Raw genomic sequence first — 17,719 nt, 5'->3', positions numbered from 1 at the left:
TGTTTGAATTTCTGGAGAAAACTGACATCACACCCCTGCACAAATAAAACGAAGCTCTCCGACCACGCACCTTGGAAATATCACAGCCAGCCTCGATTATCGCGAATATATGATTTGAATCGCGATATCGGCTTGTATCAAACTGTGACAAGTTCGACCACCCAAAATGGACGGCCTGGACGACTTTGAGAAGCAATTGGCTGCAGACAAGGCCGAAAGAGAACACGAACAAGAAAGAGCCGAACGCAAGGAGAAACGTCGACATCACCATCGACGCGACAGGTCCTCAGATCGCACTGGCGACCGTGAGAGACATCGCGACCACGATCGCGACTCGGACAGGCATCGACACAAGCACAGGAGGCATGACTCTCGTGAGCGTGAGCGGGACCGCGACGAACATGGACACCGACACAAAAGATCCAGAAAGGACGAGGATGAGAACGACCGCGACAAGGACAGCTCCAGGCGGAGGCATAGGCATAGGAACGGCTCACCCAGTCGTAGAAATGGGCGTGAAGTGAATGAGTCTGGCGAACCGAGCTACATTCAAGCTCATGACCCCAAGGAGGACCTTCCTCTGCCAGACGAGGAGACACCATCCGCTGAAGCTGCAGCTCGGCCTGTCAGGGACTCTTGGATGACTGCCCCGTCTGCACTTGATGTCGACTATGTCCACCGATCACAGAAAGACAAGGGCCCGGCCAAGAAGGAACCTGAGCAACGCGTCATCTCGGAGAGGGAGCTCAACAGCGGTGTGCTAGCGGCAATGAACAGTGGCAAGGCCTTTGAAGACCTCCAAGTCCCGACGCAAACTGAAGTCAGCTACAAATTCGGTGACGAAGGCTCTCAGTGGCGCATGACCAAACTAAAAGGAGTCTACGACACTGCTAAGAGGACAGGACGGTCCGTGGATGAGATCGGAGCAGAGACCTTTGGAAGCATTCGCGAGTTCGACGATGCTCGGGAGGAAAGAATCGAGATGGACAGGCGCAGGACATATGGCAGTGGCTACAAGGGCAAGGAGGTTCCTACCGGGGAGCTGTACAAAGAGCGAAATATTGATGATAGTCGCCCAAGCGAAGTCCAAGACGATGCGGAGTCGCCGCCAGAGCAGGGAATCGTGGTAGACCACCCGCCTGCCGCCCGCATCGACCAAACAACCTTGAATAGGATGCGCGCAGCGATGATGAATGCAAAGCTTCGCCGGGCCCCCGATACCGAGAAGCTCGAGGCTGAGTACAACGCAGCCATGGCATCCTTCAGCTCGGGCGTGTCCAACGACCGCGCCGTGGTGCTGGACGCCTCGCACAGCCGTATGCTAGCCGCAGGTGGCCAGCGCGCCGAGACCAAGGCGCTCGACACCAAGCGTGGCCGCGAGCGCGGGACCCTGGTCGCCAACGACGACATGACGATCGACGACATGGTCCGGGAGGAGAAGCGCACCAGGGGCCAGGCAGGCGGTGATGGAATGAAGATGGCGGAGCGGATCGCGCGCGATGGCAAGTTCGACAATGACCTGGAGTACATGGAGGAGAATGCAGAGCGGCTGGCCAAGCGCACGCACAAGTCGGACGCGGCTCTCAAGGCCCTGGCCGTGGGCGAGTTCCAGCGCATGAACAAGATTCTCGACAGCTGTCCGCTGTGCCACCACGAAGACCGCGAGCCGCCGCGCAACCTCCCCATCGCCCCCGTCATATCGCTCGCTACACGCGTCTACATGACCCTGGCTCCGGGCCCAGAGCTCAACAACGGTGCGGAAGGCGGTGCCGTCTTGGTTCCCCTCAGCCATCGCCAGAACCTCCTCGAGTGCGACGATGACGAGTGGGAGGAGATGCGCAACTTTATGAAGTCCCTCACGCGTCTGTACCACGATCAAGGGCGCGAGGTGCTGTTTTACGAGAACGCGGCGGCGCCCAACCGCCGCGGGCACGCACACATGGTGGCCGTGCCGATCCCCTACGAACAGGGAGACACGGCACCCGCATTCTTCAAGGAGGCGATGCTGACTGTGGGCGAGGAATGGTCGCAGCATAAAAAGTACGTCGACACGGCAAAGAAGGCGCGCGAGGGGCTGGGGAAGCTCGCCTTTCGCCGGAGCATCGCCAAGGAGGCTCCCTACTTCCACGTCTGGTTTAACCTGGACGGCGGTCTGGGCCACGTCGTGGAGGACGAGTCCAGCTGGCCCAGGGGGGACCAGTTCGCACGGGAGATCATCGGCGGCATGCTGGATTCGGACATGGACCTCATCAAGAAACAGCCGAGGTGGTCGAGGTCGGATAGCCGAGCGGACGACTTCAAGAAGCGATGGAGGAAATTTGACTGGACCAGGGTTTTGACGGAAGGTCAGTAAGACATGTGGTTTTCTGAAATATTGAGCCTGGGAAACCTGGCTTTCTTTAGTAAAATAATACATTTTTTTCAATGCTGTGAAGACGCATTTTATTTTTTATTTTGCGTGCTGTTGGATTCACTTCAAATCAAGCAAACATTGTTACCCACGGGCCAAATCAACGCCAGGTCAAACCATGAACAGTCGTCGAATTACAGCACCACTCTACCTGCCTCTCCCTCGATCCCATGGGTAAACATGCCAAAGCTCACAAACACCACAGCCCGGGCTTCACTTGGACTCCTTGGCCACCTCAGCCTGCGGAGCCGCAAAGGTCGGCGGGCCCTTTGCGTACCTCTGGACGTAGCTCTTTGCGTTCTTGTCAAACTCTGGCCTGTTGGACTTGTACTCTTCGGCGATCCTAGCCTCGAGGGGGTCGTCCGGGTTGGGCTCGACCAGCAGGCTCCTGACGGCCTCGAGCACGCCGAGCAGCTTGCTGGCGGGCTTCCAGTTCTCCGGTTTGAGGGCCGAGATGCAAATGTTGCCGGCCGAGTCGTTGGTCACGTTTGGGTGGTAGATGCGCGTGGCGAACGTGATGATGGGCGCCTTGAAAGGATAGTCAGCCGGCAGCTTCACCACCAAGCCGTACTGCCCGCCTGCGTAGGCCGTGTCGGCGGGGCCGGCCAGCGTCACGTGCCACGTGAAGATGTCGGCGTCCGACGGCAGGCTGACTGTCATGCCCGGTGGAGGGTTGGTCATGCAGTCTGCAAGTTCCTGGGTTGGGTGTAAGGTGCGGTTAGTGGGATGAGAATATTAGAGTGAGTGTGGTAATTGTATTTGGGTTCGAGTGTCGTTTTCTGCTTGTAATGAGGTGAGTTTTCATACCTTTTGTACTCGTTTTTGTGATGCCATGATTGGAGTTTTGAAAAGAACTTTATTATTCTCAGACCAGACGTATACGTAAATGGAATATCTTTAATCGTTTTGATGATGTTGAAACTCTTCCGACAAGTGAAAGATTCTAGTTGTGTTAGGCGATGAATGGCGGCTCGAGAAAAAAAGTGTCCTTTTGCTGGTGACAATAATATAGTCTTCCAGGCAGTAGTGATTGTATTGACTCTAAAAGGTGTCGAGGTGCGTGGGTGTGTTTTGCTGCCAATTTTAATGAACCAACAAGATGAACGGTTCGTTTTCTCAGGATGAAAGGAACAGTGCGCGCCAACGTTCTGATTCACGGCTTCATGCACAAAAGTTGAAGTGAGTGTATGTTGAACAACGACTGATTGCCCGCACTGGTTGTCAAGCCCAAGACTGATACCCAATTGTGAGGGATAGGAAACAAAGATGAATGGTTGTAAAGGGTTCCAAACCAACAGGCATCAGTAACCAGCCACAAATCTTGGTAAATTATGAATGGCCTTTTCACTCCATATCTGCTTCTTGTCTAGGTCTAGGTTGGAAGTTTGGTACATCAACGCAAGAAGTTACTGTACCTCCATGGTCGGTAGATGCGGGGCAAAGTTGAAGAATGAACGAACGTCACAGTCACAGCTTCAACTTGCCCGCTAGGTGCAGGGTACCCCTGTTGCAACTTTGGCATCCAGAATTGTCCCCAGTGACGATCGCCGACCCTAACCCCTCCCCCTCATTCTGGAGCGTACCGAACAGGTCAACCTTGGGATTATCAGGGGCAGGCCTGGTCTTGAATCTGGAGTCTTTTGGGGCCAAACCTGAAGCCTCACAAACAAGGTACGTCTCAGCCTCGCTGTCAGGTTCTCATCAAGCTTTTTCTAAAGGATAATTGGCATAATAAGCAGAAATTGGATTCAATTGACCTTTGCGCAACAACAGACAAATACAAAACGACTATCTTTGGGGTTGAACACGGATCTAGAAGCTACCCTCGCACAACACAACCACCCCCCTCCCTATCTTACCCTCTCATCAAGCCGCATCCACATCTCATCCCAGTCTCCTCTTCCGCCATGAACGCCGTCAACGTCGACACGCCCGAGATCCGCGCGGCCTACGATGCCGTGCGGTCCGACAAGGACAGCACCAACTGGCTGCTGCTGACGCCGTCGGGCAAGGAGGCCGAGCTGACGACGGGCACCGAGGGCTGGGACGAGTTCGTGTCCAAGCTCGACGACGCCAAGGACCAGTACGGCTACGCGCGCGTCGAGTACGCAAACGACAGCGAGAGCACCCGCACCAAGTTCGTGCTCGTCATCTGGAACGGCAAGAACGTCGAGGGCAACATCGGCAAGCGCCGCTTCGGCATCATCAACCAAAAGAACGCCGTCATGCGCGTCATGAACCACTACAGCCTCGACATACAGACCGAGGACAAGAGCGATCTGAAGAAGGACGACGTCGTCAAGGAGTTGAGGAGGACCGGCGGCGCTGATTACAACGGTGGAAGGGGTTAGTCGCCCTGTGGACGGGAGGGACATTTGTGTGCGTTGCCGAGTTTGCGAGGAACTGAGGAGACATCAATTTGGCCCGCTCTGGAGAAAAAAAGGAAGAAAAAAAATTTCTTGGATCCGGGCTTCCATTTCGTGGCGTCAAATAGCCGGCGTTTAGAGGATGGGTTGGATATTTGTCATGTTATCCATAGTAGAAGCGCATCTTTCATTCATGACTTTGATTATTTCATTTGACCATGCGACTAACAGAGGACAGTGGACATGGGTAAAGTCTTCAGAAACTCCTTCACGCCAGACTTGATCTAGACTAACAACTCGACAGAAAGCCAAACCAGAACTCCCTAAACACCCTACGCTGTACCAAGCGAGTTAGGCGTCCTAATCCTCCGTTAAGATGCAATTATGCAGAGATGTGAAATACAACACTTATCGTTTCAGGGATGCCTGGGAAGCACCCTGCGTTTATTCGCCTTCTTGGGCTTCTTCTTCCTCTGCTTCGTCATCGTCCGCCATCTCCTGGTCCTCGTCTTCCGCTCCGCCTTCCTCTTCGATCTCCTCATCTCCGTCTCCTTCTTCATCCTCCTCGCCATCCTCTTCTTGCTCATCATCCTGCTCGTCCTCCTGCTCGTTATCCTCTTCCTCCAGGACCGCCTCCTCATCCTCCTCCTCCTCGTCGACACCGGATCCTTCGTCCGAGCTACCGATGGCCTCGCTGTCGCTAGTAGCTACCGGCCCAGCAGACTCCACGCTCCTACGCAGATTCGGGAACATGAGGCTGGCTGGCATGTTGTCCTCGTAATCGGGAGGCACGTCACTAAGGTCTGACTCGTCATCCGTGGAGTCTTGATTGCTGCCCCTGGGGCTGGAACCTTCGCTATCCGCGTCAGCCCCATCGTCGTTCTCGTTGTCGATCGCAGGCCCACGGCTGTCTTCGTCCTCGTCCGCTACCTCCGTCATCTCAATGTCTTCGTCTTCGGCATCGCCGCCGTTGCCGCCGCCCTCGGCCTCTCCGGGCGACATGCGACTGGTCTTGCCGCCGCCCACGGATCCGGCAGAGCTCATGCGGGACTTCCTGCCATTCTCGCCGTTGGCACCAGCGCGAGCTGATGAGGCGCCGGCGGCCGTCTTCGCCTGTGGCGGCTCCATGGCCCGGAGGACCGCCTGTTCAGCTTTGCGAAGGATATCTGGTCGACGTACACCCGCTGCTTTCCTCGGTCGTGACGACTGCTCGACAGCGGTCTTATCTGGCGCCTCCGATCCAGCCCTGCTGCTATTGGCTTTGGTATCCAGCGCGCTCAAGAAGCTGTTCAGTCCAGTCGGGCGCTCTTCGGCACTGGCAGCGGCAGCAGCTTCTTTCTGCTTTGCCCTGTCCTCGAGAATCTGGGCCGGCGGTGGCCCCGGTAGGTCGCTGCCGACCTCACTATAGATTAGACAGTAACAGTCACTGACAAGGTCGTCGATAGGTGTTGCCTTGGTAAGGTTTGCGTTTAGCTTCTTCAGCTCGATGGCTTCTTTCATCGCATCAAACGCCGAGTGCTCCTCCGCCTTGAGTTTGACAGCCCACTCTGTAATTCTTTCCGCTACGATTTCGAACTCGTCCAGGCTCACGTTCTTGAACGTCTCCTCTTCGGTCGTAGGAATCTGATACGCCTGGCGGATGAGACGCGTGTAAGCAAGCACGCAATAGTGCCACAGCTCGTTGAAGTGATAAAAGTCGGCTCCTTTCTTGCGGATCCGTCGGAGCAGCGCTTCGAGATTGACTCGGTCGTCCATAGCGACCAGCAGCCGTGTCATGAATCTCACATACTGTTCCGTATACACGTGATGGCGACCGGGCCTCTCGGCGTCGCACTTCCACACATTCATCACCATTGTCTTGGTGAACATGGACTCGCGCAATACCGAGAAGGCGGCTTTTGCTCCCATAAAAACCTCTTTGCCATCCGACTTTTCCCCATCGGAACCGTTTTCATCAGAGTCAAACAGGATGCGGGCGTGTCGGATGATCATCCGATGCTGCCAGTTCGACTTGTCCTTGTCACGCAGGTGGCAGAGGTACTTGATCACGTACTCTTCCCATTCTTCCTTATCATCCGAGTCGCCGTCTCCGATCAAGACATCCTCGCCTCTGCGGACAGCATACGGCTGCCGCTGGAGAACATCCGCGGCCTCCTGTGCGGTCATGTCACCCCGAGAAACGAGCTTGTATAGTACCACGAGGATTTTGTAATGGGGCTCGATGACAGGATCTTGACCATGTCTAGGTTTCGGAAGCCATGACACAACCTCGACGGCTTTTTCAAGCGCGGATATGAGAAGCTCCTTGCCAGGCTTGGTTCGTTTGGTACTCTCTGGCAGACGATCATCTGGAGTTGCATACATTTTCCAGAGACATTTTGAGTACATGTAAGCGCTCCTACGATTATGTTAGCTTCCCCAACATGCATACTATGGGTTCGTCATCACAAGGTGTACCTACTTCCAATCCTTTGGTCGTCTTGCCATCGCCTTTCTGAATAGGCTCGCCGCGTACTTCCAGACCTGGTAATCCGTCATCTCCATATGCAAGATCTTCTTGTAGGTGCCGTTTTCGCTTTCACCCGTGTCGATGAAAAATCTCTCCTGTTCGGAGTGCTTGAATGGCTCCATGCCGAAGGGCTCTCTGCTGGATGCATACATCCGCATTCCAAAATTGTAATACAGATCGTATAGCGCCTCGGAATCGTTGTCGGACAGCTCTCTCGACATTGAGTAGGAATGGGACAGCGCCAGGCTGTAACAGTGTATTGAGCTCCGCTGAAACTTGAGGAGCTCAGCCCTGTCTTTGTTGATCTTATCGGCCGTCCAGAGAACGGCCTCGTCTAGTTCATAGTCGTAACATTCGGCCAGTCTAAGCCACGCATCCCAACGGTCTGGCGTGAATTGAATCTGACTTCTCAAGGAGGCCTGACCAATACGCAGATCATCAGTCGCGCCTGGGGTCTGTCGCCTGTTGAGATCGACCTGCTTGAATTTGCTGAACGCGATCATGCCGAGCAGGAAGAACCAACCGTGCTCTGCAAGTGCTGCTTCTGATGTTGTAACTGTCACTGCATCTATGCTCACGGTGCCTTTCCAGGCCTGGTAAAGCCGCAGTGGGTGGATAGGCTTCTTGAGGTACTCGGTAAAGTTGCGCAGGTTGTGAATCATCTGAGGCGTGGACTTGGTTTGTCCGATAGCCTGCGACATATGCTCAATGGTAGTCTTGAGCTCCGACTTGAGAAGATCCTTCATCGACATGCGATCGGCCAGAATGGTGATCTTTTCTACCAATGCAATTGCGTTCCGCTTTTCGAGCTTTTCCGGAGGACAGCCGTGGTCTTCGACCTCTACTCCCAGTTTCAGTCCGTGGAGATCGTAGAGTACCTGTCCCAGATCCCTTTCCCAATCCTCGGCCTCTGTCTGCCTAAGAAGCTCAACACGCATCATTTTGGGGAAGATGCGATTGGATGCTTTACACATCTTGCGGAGCCCAAGGACCTGGTGGATAGCGGCAAGGAGCTGAGACAAATGGCTGCTTGGTTTGGTAAACAGCTCCTTGTTCGATCCGATGCCAACCTTCAAGACACAGTATTGCAGACACCAAGTTCGGGCCTGGAAGTTGTGCAAAAGATCCAGCAACGATTTCCTAAAGCTGCTGCCGACATTGCTGTTTTGTTTTAGCCCGATGCTGACTTCGTCCTCGTAAATGGCGCATACGTGCAGTATGCAGCTCAATTTTGCGAGTGCTGCTGCCGTTGCTCCCAAATGGTTGTCGTCGATGATATCAAATGAGGTATTATCGTTGAGAGCGAGGTGCAACGCGTGTATCAACAGGTCATCCAGATTTCTGAGCATGTGAATCAGTATACTGGTGCGAGTCTCGGCCGAGGCAGTGAGATAAGATTCGCGCTCAAAGTCGTCCACAATCATCTCAATACTGCGAAGAAGGCAGGAGAACTGCATGGTGTTATACTTGATGGCACGGTACGCATCACCCAGCCTTTTCCACAGGAATAATCTGAGGTCTGTGCTGCTTCCCCTAACAAACTTCCAGAGATCCTGAAGTGTCTGAGTTGCGCATTCTTTGACGGAAACTCCGGTGGGCTCGCCAGACTCCCCATCCTGTGCCATTCCATTGATGGGGGTGTCAGGATCTGTGACCACTGCGACACTGTCAGGATTGAGGACCGGTTCCAGAGAACTGATGACTGCGACTGGATCACCCATATCCTCCTTGAACAATCCCAAGAAAAAGTCCATGGTAGTGAGTTTACTGATCTCTCTATCCACAGCCTTGACTGAGACCTCGGGCATGACCACATTGTTGGGGAGGAATATTTCCGCCGTTCCAGCCTGCTCGACCACTTCTCGGAGCGACCGCCAAGAATCCAGGACATGGTCTGGCGAGACCGTGTCGGACAGTGTTGTGGCAAAAACGACCGCCCAGCAGAACCGAAGTGTTAGTTCCTCTGAAGGCTGCGCCTTGCCTGAATCAAATAGTTGCGACCGCAAAAATAACCACCGCATCAATCGGGTCCTCGATTCTTTGCGTTGTTCAGCGTCAACCAAGCTGTTAGGGTTAGTGACGCGCTCGTATATGTCGAGATGCAGTTCGAATAGCATTTGGGCAAGGGCCTCCATCGTCGGCTGATTTTCGACCACGCTAGGATTTGAGTCCTGGTGGTTTTGGGATTCATACTGTAGGCGCTGGTATATACCATCATCAAGCCGGGTTATGACATGCACAACAGCTCGCTTTCGTTCTTCAGACCACCTCGAGGCGGTGTAGCTGTGGCATAGAGCCGATAACCATCGAAACGCACAGTCCTCAAGGGTGAACCAGCCACCGTTGATCCTGGCAATGAAAGCCTTGAGTCCTGCTGTTTCGTTGGCTGGTGGTTTCTCTGATGCGGGTGACGTGCCAGGTTTGGTATGTTCCAAGAAGGCATTCAGACCCAGTGTTGGCGCAGGTTCTTTGTTCAGAAGAACTTTGGATTGCTCCATAGTGAAAGTGCTTATGGTTGCTGCGAGATCCTGTGCTACCTGAGAGGATAGCTTGCTGAGTCGGTCCTCTGATGAGCAGGATTCCAGGATCTCAGAGATCTTTTTCGAGGCATCTGGGTCATTTATCCCCAAGGTTTTCGTTGTCTCTTGGATGAGCTGAAACAGTTCATGGTCTGCAGTTTGATATGGCCGCAGCTGGTTCGCAATGATTGTGCTTGGATCAACCACTTCCTCAACTGCTGTATCGCGTCGCCTAGCACGTTTGGGTCGCTTTGAATCCACAGCTTCTTCATCCCCGCCATCAGCCAGGCCTGCTTCCGACTGTGAGCGTTTCCTAAAGCCCAAAGAAGCAGTGCTATCCTTGCGTCCCTCTCCTGGTGAAGTGGTGTCCGCAGCTGGTTTGGTAGCAGGAGTGCTATCAGTATTAGCGGCTGTCTGTTGTGTGTCACTGGTGGCAGCAGCGGGTTTTTCAGATCCCGCAGAGCCAGATCTTGACTCTTCGAGAACTTGAGCTTCAATCTGGGCCTGCAACTCGCTGTCTACGTCCATGACAACGTCCTGCTCATCTTCTAATACCTCTGGCACCTCAATAAAGACACCTCTTCCAGAGGCGCCGTGGTTGAGAAACGCGGCAATTATAGCCAGTCCGACGTTTGTCCAGTCGGCTACCTGGGCTACCAGGATCAGTCTAGATAACGATTCCTCGTCTTTGGTAGACTTTGGTATGGCGATTTCCTTGATTGGGTTAGGAAGGAATGGCAGAGGGTCCAGAAAGCGCTTCAGAAAGTCTGGCACTTCGTACTTCACAAATGGCCCCATCGCAGGATGTGACAGTGCCATGTCGTCTCCAAGGACCTGCAATTGATTCTTCAATTGTTCACCGGCATAGCCTTCCGCCAGAGACGGGGGTTCTACGTCGCCAACAGCAGGATCATCATCAAGCTCGATAGCGGCCTCTAAGCAGTATCGACTGACCCGGGCACTTTTCAGAAAGGCGGAGACGCGGGCAGCCCTCCTCCATAGCTCTGCATCCGATGGGTCGCGGTCCAGAGCGGCCTCGAAGTCGCTCAAGACACCAAGAGCTTCAGTCTGTGTTTCGTCTTGGTCAAAAATGTTCGGTCTGCCTTCTCGGCTCGCAACCCTAGCCTCATGTCGGATCCGATCGAGTCGAAAGTGACCATGGTTCTTGTATGCTAAATAGTAGACTTGAGGCAGGCTTGTGGCGGAAGGGTCGCCATCGGGATTTGCAACGTCGAGAGCTGCAGAGAATGCGGTTTCTTGGGACAAGAAGGGCGTTTGTGGGCGCTGTGCACGCTCATACTCGGTGATCGCTTCGGGTAGCTTGAATATTGCGGATTCAAAAAGCTGGTCATACGCCTTGGAGGCATCGTCGTAGGACTTTGGGCCTTGTGCATGTAGCTTCAATGCATTCTGGTATAGTTTCAAGGCTTCGTCGACCTGTATTTGTCTAGTATCTTCGATATCCTCATCTAAGTTTTCCTCCGGTTCGACATTGATGGCAGCGAACGAGGGCTGCAAGTGGAGCGAGGGTTAGTACTGGGCTAGCCGTCTGTTTCCAATGCGGAGGCAAATTGAGGGAAGATTGTTGTTACCATTGTGGCGACTTGGCGGCATCAGCCTAGCCATTGCCCTTTAGGAATTCTGCTTTCCAATTGGGATTATATGATTGTGTGTATTCAAGCTCAAAGGTACCTCTGATGCAGTTTGCAGGTTGTGAATAATTACAACAAATGAACAAGTCGCGATCGACGCGCCGCACGCTACCAAGGGTACCACACTACGTAAAGTGCTTGGCGACCGTTTCTCCAACCTGAACTTCTTTTACTGTAGATAACACTGTGCTAGAGTGGTCGTATACGAGGATCACCAGCCAAACTGCTGCGGGGACTACCTAGACAGGTACCGGGCCAAGGATCAAGCAACGTGGGAACTGGGAAGGTACGCGCAGATTGATGGTCTGTGCACATGCTAAGCTGGTCTTTGAGCTCGATTGATTGATGGACCGGCGGGCGCTTCCAACTTGTGCTAATCTTTCAAGCCCGTGAATTAAATCCCACCAACATCAGTCGACTGCCAGCAGCTGCGGGACTGCATCGGGCGCCAATCGCAGCTAGACACCTTGTCCTTCTCCAAGCTTGAAATCAAAACAACAAGGCGCTATCCGCCCTTCCAACCACGATTTCGCGAAGCAACAAACCCTCTCCCTTTTCGCAAGCTCGAGTCTTGCGACTTGATAACTGAATTTCGTGATGGTTGCGCCGGCTGTACCCGAGTTCGTATCCGCCCGTATTTCCTTGCAGCTCAACCACGGAAGGATTTCTAACCGGCCCATAACATCAGAATCACCGAGGAGATCCTCCACGAGGCCATTGATGCCCGCACAGATCAGTTGATCGCCTTGCGCGAGCTGGGCCCTCCAGACCTTGTCCACCTCACAAAACAACAGACACGGAGCCCTGGAAAGCAGGTACGGAAGAAGGGTTTCTTGCTCTCTCTCTCTCTGGCTCTGTCGAAAATGTCTGACACTCGTCTACAATACTCTAGATTGGCGTCTACCACCATGTCACAGGTGTCGACGCGTCATCCTCGGCGAGCTTGGCGGCATATATCAACACACTCACCTACAAAGACCATGGCCAGGCTGCAACAACCAAGATAGTCCAGGGAGTGTACTGGTACGGGCGCCGTCACTCTCGTCATGCCAACGACTGTTTGAAGAAGAGAAAGGGGCTGACTGGTATATTCGTTAAACAGTTGCTACAATGCGCTATCTCGCATTGATATGCGAGTACACGTCACTATCCCGGGTTCGGTCGAAAGCTATGGTGTTGATGAGAGGGGAGAGAAGCGGAAGGCTACCGACGAGCTATGGCTGGAGACGTACCTCTGCAGCGTTCTGCGCGCCTACTCATACGCGGACGACGGCAGTGGAGAGACCATCAGGAAGATAATGGGCGTTCGCAGATTCAATCCCGTCACCAGCACGGAAACTGAGCATCGATTCCTCAGCGCTGCCGAGCAACTATTCTTCAGAGGTGAGAAAGACCAGACCTCAGGGTGCGTTCTGGTGTGCAATATGCAATACGTTACTGACGCAACCTTCAGGTTGGCAACTTGGGTCGGACTCGACTGTCCAAGTTCCCAACGTTGTCTCTAATCACTTGGCAAGTGGTCTCCTGAGATATTTCCAGACGACTGGAAGGTTCGTCTCAGGTATCAACCTTTTCGAGAAGTTGAGGTCACAAAATGTTGAGGTTGCGTCATTGCTCTCCAAGGTGCTTTTCTTGGGCAACGAGGAGGTGAAGGGTGTGCGCGTGCTGCATCAAGCCTTGCAGGAAATTCCTATGGACTATGTTATGCTTGACGCTCAGGCAGAATTCTTGCTGAAGAAGGCCAAGACCGCCACTACCCCTGAGCAGAAGGAGGAGAGGTTACGAATGGCACTGGCTTGTGCCGATAGGAGTACGATTGCGGCACCGAGCGAGTTTGGCACGTGGGCCCGGCTGGCCGAGGTATACGTTGCGATGGAGGACTGGGAAAACGCCCTGACAATCCTCAACTCATGCCCAATGTTCACCTACCAGGACAAGGACGCACCTCTGATGCCGGAGCCCAAGGACGTTTATTTGCCCACCTTGGTCGAGACACGATTGGACGAGATCGACAGCGAGCCAGAGGGTAGGTACAATGAGCAGGTCGCTGAGCCACTTCTTAACTTGCGGGCAGCCGGTTACAGGGGTACTTTCAAGCACGCCTACAAGATTCTGACCGAGATGACTTCAAAGATTGGATGGGATCAGTTGCTCAAGACCAGGAGTATTGTGTTCGTAATGGAAGATGAATACCATATGGAGAGGACAGAAGTGAGGGACTCGACTCAGGAACGTAGCGCGAGCACCGACGGTCTTCGGGGATCTTCTCCGAACAACACCAATACCGCTGCTGCTCAGGACGGTGAGTCTGACACAGACTCTCACATTGAGACAGGGCCCGCGGAAAAGGCCGACTCGGCGGCGCCGAACGGGCAGGGCCTGGAAAAGCCGCTGACCACTGCTGATCCTTCCGAGGTGAAAGAGGATCAGGAGAATGTAAGTCTATGTCCATTTTTCGGGTCTGTTCCTTGGTCGTGCAACATAAATTCGTGTGCTGACTACTAGAAAAGGGCATCGTACCGAGCGATCATTCCAAACTGAACAACAAGCGTCTTTGTGAACGCTGGCTAGACAGCTTGTTCATGGTACTTTACGAGGACCTTCGGCAATATACAATTTGGCGCACACAAATGGCGCAACTCAAGCTGCAATCTTTGCAGTACAAAAAGTCAGCCGAGGAATGGGAGATACTGGGAGCGCTGGCCGAGCGCCTTCACCACACAGATGAGGCTGTCGAGGCGTACCGGGCCTGTCTGAGCCAACGATTTAGCCCCAAGGCTCTCACAGGCATACTACGAGCCTATGAACGGAAGCCAAACAGCACCCGCGACACAGTGGCCGCGGTGATTAGGCTTGTCACCTGGCAATACCGTTGGTACTCGGAGTTCTCTCCCGAGCTACTCAACACTATCCGGTCACTCATCGAGGATGAGGGCGCCGTCAAGGTCCGCAGCATTATCCAGGCTACGAGCCTGCCGCAGAACGTGCTTGACCTAACGCACCACTACGCCGCCCTTTGTGCAACATTCCGCAGCAGCGGAACGGAAGGCTAGCCGTAGGGTTATCTTGTGTATTTATGACTTTACTGGTCCACAGTCAGCTTTCTCAGAGGTGTGAAAAAAAAAGAAAATGCGCATTTACGTTTTGTGGGCGGCTTTTTCCCGCATTAAATAAACATTTCGGGTTCTTTTCACAGGGCTAGCGGTCACGGGAGGCTTTTTGACAGATGAAGGCAATGATTTATACTACAGATTCGGCAGAACTCGGTGAACTCCTTGGTCTTGCTCTAGACGGATAACCAATACATTTTACGCAACGGGCTCCATTGTTATATGCTCTATCTTATACACATTATTGACACCTGCCATGGCTTGCTTCAAATAGGGCCGAACCCATTGTCTGCAACATCCGCAAATTTGAACCAGTGAGCCCAGGCGAATACTACGCTCATCACACCGCCTAGGACCAGAAGCCCTCCTTGGCCTGTCCGGCTCCCTCGCGAATCCCTCGACCCCGACAAGCAACGTCTACCACTCCCATCTGCGGCGGAATCAGCATCACCAGTCGGGTTCTTCGACCTTGGCATGTGGCGCTGCATGCAAGGCTCCATATAGCATTTGCTTGAGCTCGGGGTATTTAGTAGGTAGTAGTAGTAGTATTATTTAACGCCGGGCTCGGCCCGGCTCATTAGCCGGCCGTTAGCAACCTCCCGAGGGGTATCTCGGCGCGCTTTCTATTTTCTCTATTTACACAGCGGAAAACAAGGGCATAGAAGCGAATCGAGCCTGACCGGGTTCGTGCCCGGTCCTGCTTACAGGTTTGTTCACTGACGCGACCCCGTGCCTTCAGGCGCACGGAGGATTCGTCTGACGGCAGTTGACGGCTCTTCATCGAGAGGGGCCTGTGTCCAAACAGCGGAGCTGTCGGTCGTTTGTAGCCATGGAGACGAAGTTCCCAACAAGTGTGGGCTCGACGGCACAGGCGGGTGGTTGTTGTCGATAGCCAGCCGGGTTATCCTTGCCACGGGTAAGCGGGGAGGAGGTGGAGGGAGCAGGATTCGAACCTACGTTACTCAAGTAACAGCCATGGCGCTTAACCACTGCGCCATTCCCCCCTTGAGCTCGGGGTCTCTTTCCAGCTGAAGAGAATCCATGTTTCCAGTCCAACGCGCTTGATCGCCCTTGATTGTCCAATACCCATTAAATCTCTTCCAAGCTAAATTAGTAGATTCTGCCAAAGTCGTTGCTGAATAGCCGAAGGGTGGTTTGTTCCTTTGGTTCTCTGCAGCTTGCCCCACTCCATTATGGCGTTTCCAAGCCTTTATAATTTTGTCATCGTCAATGGTGAGTGTGTAAACGTAGGTGGGTTTACGGGGATGTTTCTTTTTAATCTCCTGGATAATATCGGTGTCGAGTGCCGCCGTAACAATTTGCTGGTTGGTCACCGTCTTGGCAAGCTTCGGGGTCAAACCACCGGCTTTTATGATGAGTTGGGGGTCAAGATCGAGTTCAATTGGGATAATAGCAGATTTAACAGCCGGGGGCTGAACAACACCGGCTTGAACATTGCCCAAAAGAGAGAGAAGAAGAAGAGAGCCGGAAATAAAAGAACTGCGGAACATGTTGAAAAAAGTGTAGCTTTGAAACTTGAGTAAAAGTTGGAAAACGCAAAGCGAATGTAGGTATTATTTTAAGCAAAAGAGACCTTAAGGAAAGTGGAAAATATAGTGAAATGAAATCAAAGAGTGGACGAGATGGGTGTTGGATAAGAAAATCAAGATACAAGTAGAGAGTAAGCAGCTCGCTGAATTTATAAAAATTCCTTATTACTTTGAAGCTAAAATACACATTTTAATCAAGGATAAGATGCTAGTGTGGAGATCATTGTATTTTGAGAATAGCTTTGACAACTAGGATATGTCATGATGAAAAGCTGCTGCCAATACGAGCAGTAAATAAATTTGCCTAAGTAGGTACGTAAGGTAGGTATTTTGAATATGCCTTCCATGGTGTTCTATTTTTGGTGTAATGAAAATCCATACTACGTACAGAGCCGCTGTGTACGACTTGGTCGGCAGAATAATAATACCAGCCAGCACCACCCTGGCCCCAGGGTCCTAGCACACTCGTGACTTTTTTTTATTCCCACTGTAGACCCCAGAAAAGCTCAAGCTGCAGTGTTTAAATCTAAATCTACATTATATGGCTAAATGGAGAACAGACCACGCCTTTTTTTAAAAAAAAAAAAAAAAAATCGGTCATTCCGCAAACCAAGCCTGAACGTCCAGATGAACAGGGTTCCTACAATTACACGCATGCAAGGTTGGCGGCACTCGGATGAAAATAACACAAAAGAACATCAATAAGTCAAAGGGAGTAGTGTTTGGACGAGCATGTTTTTTTTTTGTTAGTGAACGAGCTATTTTCTCGAAGTTTCCTTTGGTCTAAACCACACGTAAGAAGAGCAAAAAAAAAGATGCGTCAACTTATAAATTCTCAGGAGCAGACATTTTAGGGTTATCCCGACCACGGCCAGCCTCAAAACAGAGCACCGGAGTGGCCGGGCGTCTCTGCTAGTACAGTACATAAACTCTAAGTTTTTATTTGTATGTTTATGCTAGCCACAGGGAACTTTTATGTCGAAATCCATCACATGAGTAGGCTTAGTTGGTCTTGCTGGAAATATATTCAGTTGGTTTGTCATGGATGAAAACTAGTCTCGGTCTAGGTCTAGTCTACAAAACGGTTAGCTGGTATTATTTTTTACAATGCTTTCGTGAATTCCGCCCCGCGATATCCATGAGGGGAGAAAGAGAGAGAGAAAAAGAAAAAGAGAAAGAGTAATGCAGCAACAGGGTTAATCATTATGCCCTGTGTTGAAAGACAAGGGGGTATGTACTTGGAACATTATCTTTCCCTTCTCCAAATTAAAACTATGTACTAGTTGCCCACCCGTTGTCTAAACCCGGAAAATGAGAAAACAAGAAAGGAACGCAGCCCACCATCTTGATAGGGAACAACAGGGGAAAGGAAGGCAAAATGCTTGGCATCGCCAAGCTTATGACGCTGGAATTATATACAAGACTTGGACAAGAAACTGTGGTATTGAAATCGCACATTGGCAAACTTTCAACAGTGATAATCGTTTTCTTTGCAATGACGGTATCGAAAGGCTAAATTGTTAATAACACAAAGAAAGCCAGTCGTCAAGTATCCAGAGACATGGTCGTTTCGCGAGGCAAACACAAGGAGGCCCGAGCGCAA

General features: G+C 52.3%; 6 protein-coding genes and 1 pseudogene across 7 annotated transcripts; 3 read left to right on the top strand and 4 right to left on the bottom strand.

Annotated features, from left to right (window-relative positions):
- Positions 1-70: 70 nt before the first annotated feature.
- On the top strand, positions 71-2,414 carry MGG_00102 (cell cycle control protein cwf19). Its single transcript, XM_003718989.1, has one exon. It carries the CDS (start codon positions 167-169, stop codon positions 2,351-2,353), a length of 2,187 nt encoding a protein of 728 aa, XP_003719037.1. The 5' UTR covers positions 71-166; the 3' UTR covers positions 2,354-2,414.
- Positions 2,312-3,826, bottom strand: MGG_00103 (ubiquitin-conjugating enzyme). The gene is made up of 2 exons (XM_003718988.1): positions 3,218-3,826; positions 2,312-3,106 (listed from the first exon to the last, which is right to left on the bottom strand). The coding sequence occupies exons 1-2, from the start codon at positions 3,242-3,244 to the stop codon at positions 2,624-2,626; spliced, it is 510 nt and encodes a 169-aa protein (XP_003719036.1). The 5' UTR covers positions 3,245-3,826; the 3' UTR covers positions 2,312-2,623.
- Positions 3,827-3,991: 165 nt separating this feature from the next.
- Positions 3,992-4,982, top strand: MGG_00104 (uncharacterized protein). Its single transcript, XM_003718987.1, has 2 exons — positions 3,992-4,081; positions 4,184-4,982. Exon 2 carries the CDS (start codon positions 4,318-4,320, stop codon positions 4,759-4,761), a length of 444 nt encoding a protein of 147 aa, XP_003719035.1. The 5' UTR covers positions 3,992-4,081; positions 4,184-4,317; the 3' UTR covers positions 4,762-4,982.
- On the bottom strand, positions 4,844-11,548 carry MGG_00105 (uncharacterized protein). The gene is made up of 3 exons (XM_003718986.1): positions 11,397-11,548; positions 7,238-11,316; positions 4,844-7,174 (listed from the first exon to the last, which is right to left on the bottom strand). Exons 1-3 carry the CDS (start codon positions 11,397-11,399, stop codon positions 5,221-5,223), a joined length of 6,036 nt encoding a protein of 2,011 aa, XP_003719034.1. The 5' UTR covers positions 11,400-11,548; the 3' UTR covers positions 4,844-5,220.
- A 167-nt stretch (positions 11,549-11,715) lies between these two features.
- On the top strand, positions 11,716-14,815 carry MGG_00106 (bud site selection protein 7). Its single transcript, XM_003718985.1, has 6 exons — positions 11,716-12,076; positions 12,145-12,271; positions 12,349-12,479; positions 12,559-12,839; positions 12,910-13,892; positions 13,967-14,815. The coding sequence occupies exons 1-6, from the start codon at positions 12,054-12,056 to the stop codon at positions 14,507-14,509; spliced, it is 2,088 nt and encodes a 695-aa protein (XP_003719033.1). The 5' UTR covers positions 11,716-12,053; the 3' UTR covers positions 14,510-14,815.
- On the bottom strand, positions 14,573-16,171 carry MGG_17536 (uncharacterized protein). The gene is made up of 3 exons (XM_003718984.1): positions 15,814-16,171; positions 15,312-15,519; positions 14,573-15,082 (listed from the first exon to the last, which is right to left on the bottom strand). The coding sequence occupies exons 1-3, from the start codon at positions 16,075-16,077 to the stop codon at positions 14,916-14,918; spliced, it is 639 nt and encodes a 212-aa protein (XP_003719032.1). The 5' UTR covers positions 16,078-16,171; the 3' UTR covers positions 14,573-14,915.
- On the bottom strand, positions 15,499-15,570 carry MGG_20258 (annotated as a pseudogene). Its single transcript has one exon. The product of its transcript is annotated as a tRNA-OTHER (tRNA).
- Positions 16,172-17,719: the final 1,548 nt, after the last annotated feature.

This window comes from Pyricularia oryzae, chromosome 5 (assembly GCF_000002495.2).
Source record: "Pyricularia oryzae 70-15 chromosome 5, whole genome shotgun sequence".
NCBI classification, from domain to species: Eukaryota; Fungi; Ascomycota; class Sordariomycetes; order Magnaporthales; family Pyriculariaceae; genus Pyricularia; species Pyricularia oryzae.
The sequence above is the reverse complement of the archived record's forward strand: the minus strand, read 5'-3'. Positions and strand labels throughout refer to the sequence as shown.

Bases quoted from the DNA above. Each gene is read 5' to 3' on its own strand.
- MGG_00106 (XM_003718985.1), top strand. From the start codon at position 12,054: ATGGTTGCGCCGGCTGTACCCGA. The intron at 12,077-12,144 runs GTTCGTATCCGC...CCATAACATCAG, and splicing joins GTTGCGCCGGCTGTACCCGA to AATCACCGAGGAGATCCTCC. The intron at 12,480-12,558 runs GTACGGGCGCCG...TTCGTTAAACAG, and splicing joins ATAGTCCAGGGAGTGTACTG to TTGCTACAATGCGCTATCTC.
- MGG_17536 (XM_003718984.1), bottom strand. From the start codon at position 16,077: ATGTTCCGCAGTTCTTTTATTTCCGGCTCTCTTCTTCTTCTCTCTCTT. The intron at 15,520-15,813 runs GTTTACACACTC...TGAGTAACGTAG, and splicing joins ATCCCCGTAAACCCACCTAC to GTTCGAATCCTGCTCCCTCC. The intron at 15,083-15,311 runs GTGCGCCTGAAG...AAATACCCCGAG, and splicing joins TGCCGTCAGACGAATCCTCC to CTCAAGCAAATGCTATATGG.
- MGG_00103 (XM_003718988.1), bottom strand. From the start codon at position 3,244: ATGGCATCACAAAAACGAGTACAAAAG. The intron at 3,107-3,217 runs GTATGAAAACTC...CACCCAACCCAG, and splicing joins CACAAAAACGAGTACAAAAG to GAACTTGCAGACTGCATGAC.
- MGG_00105 (XM_003718986.1), bottom strand. The intron at 7,175-7,237 runs GTAGGTACACCT...ACATAATCGTAG, and splicing joins AGACGACCAAAGGATTGGAA to GAGCGCTTACATGTACTCAA.
- MGG_00102 (XM_003718989.1), top strand. From the start codon at position 167: ATGGACGGCCTGGACGACTTTGAGAAGCAATTGGCTGCAGACAAGGCC.
- MGG_00104 (XM_003718987.1), top strand. From the start codon at position 4,318: ATGAACGCCGTCAACGTCGACACGCCCGAGATCCGCGCGGCCTACGAT.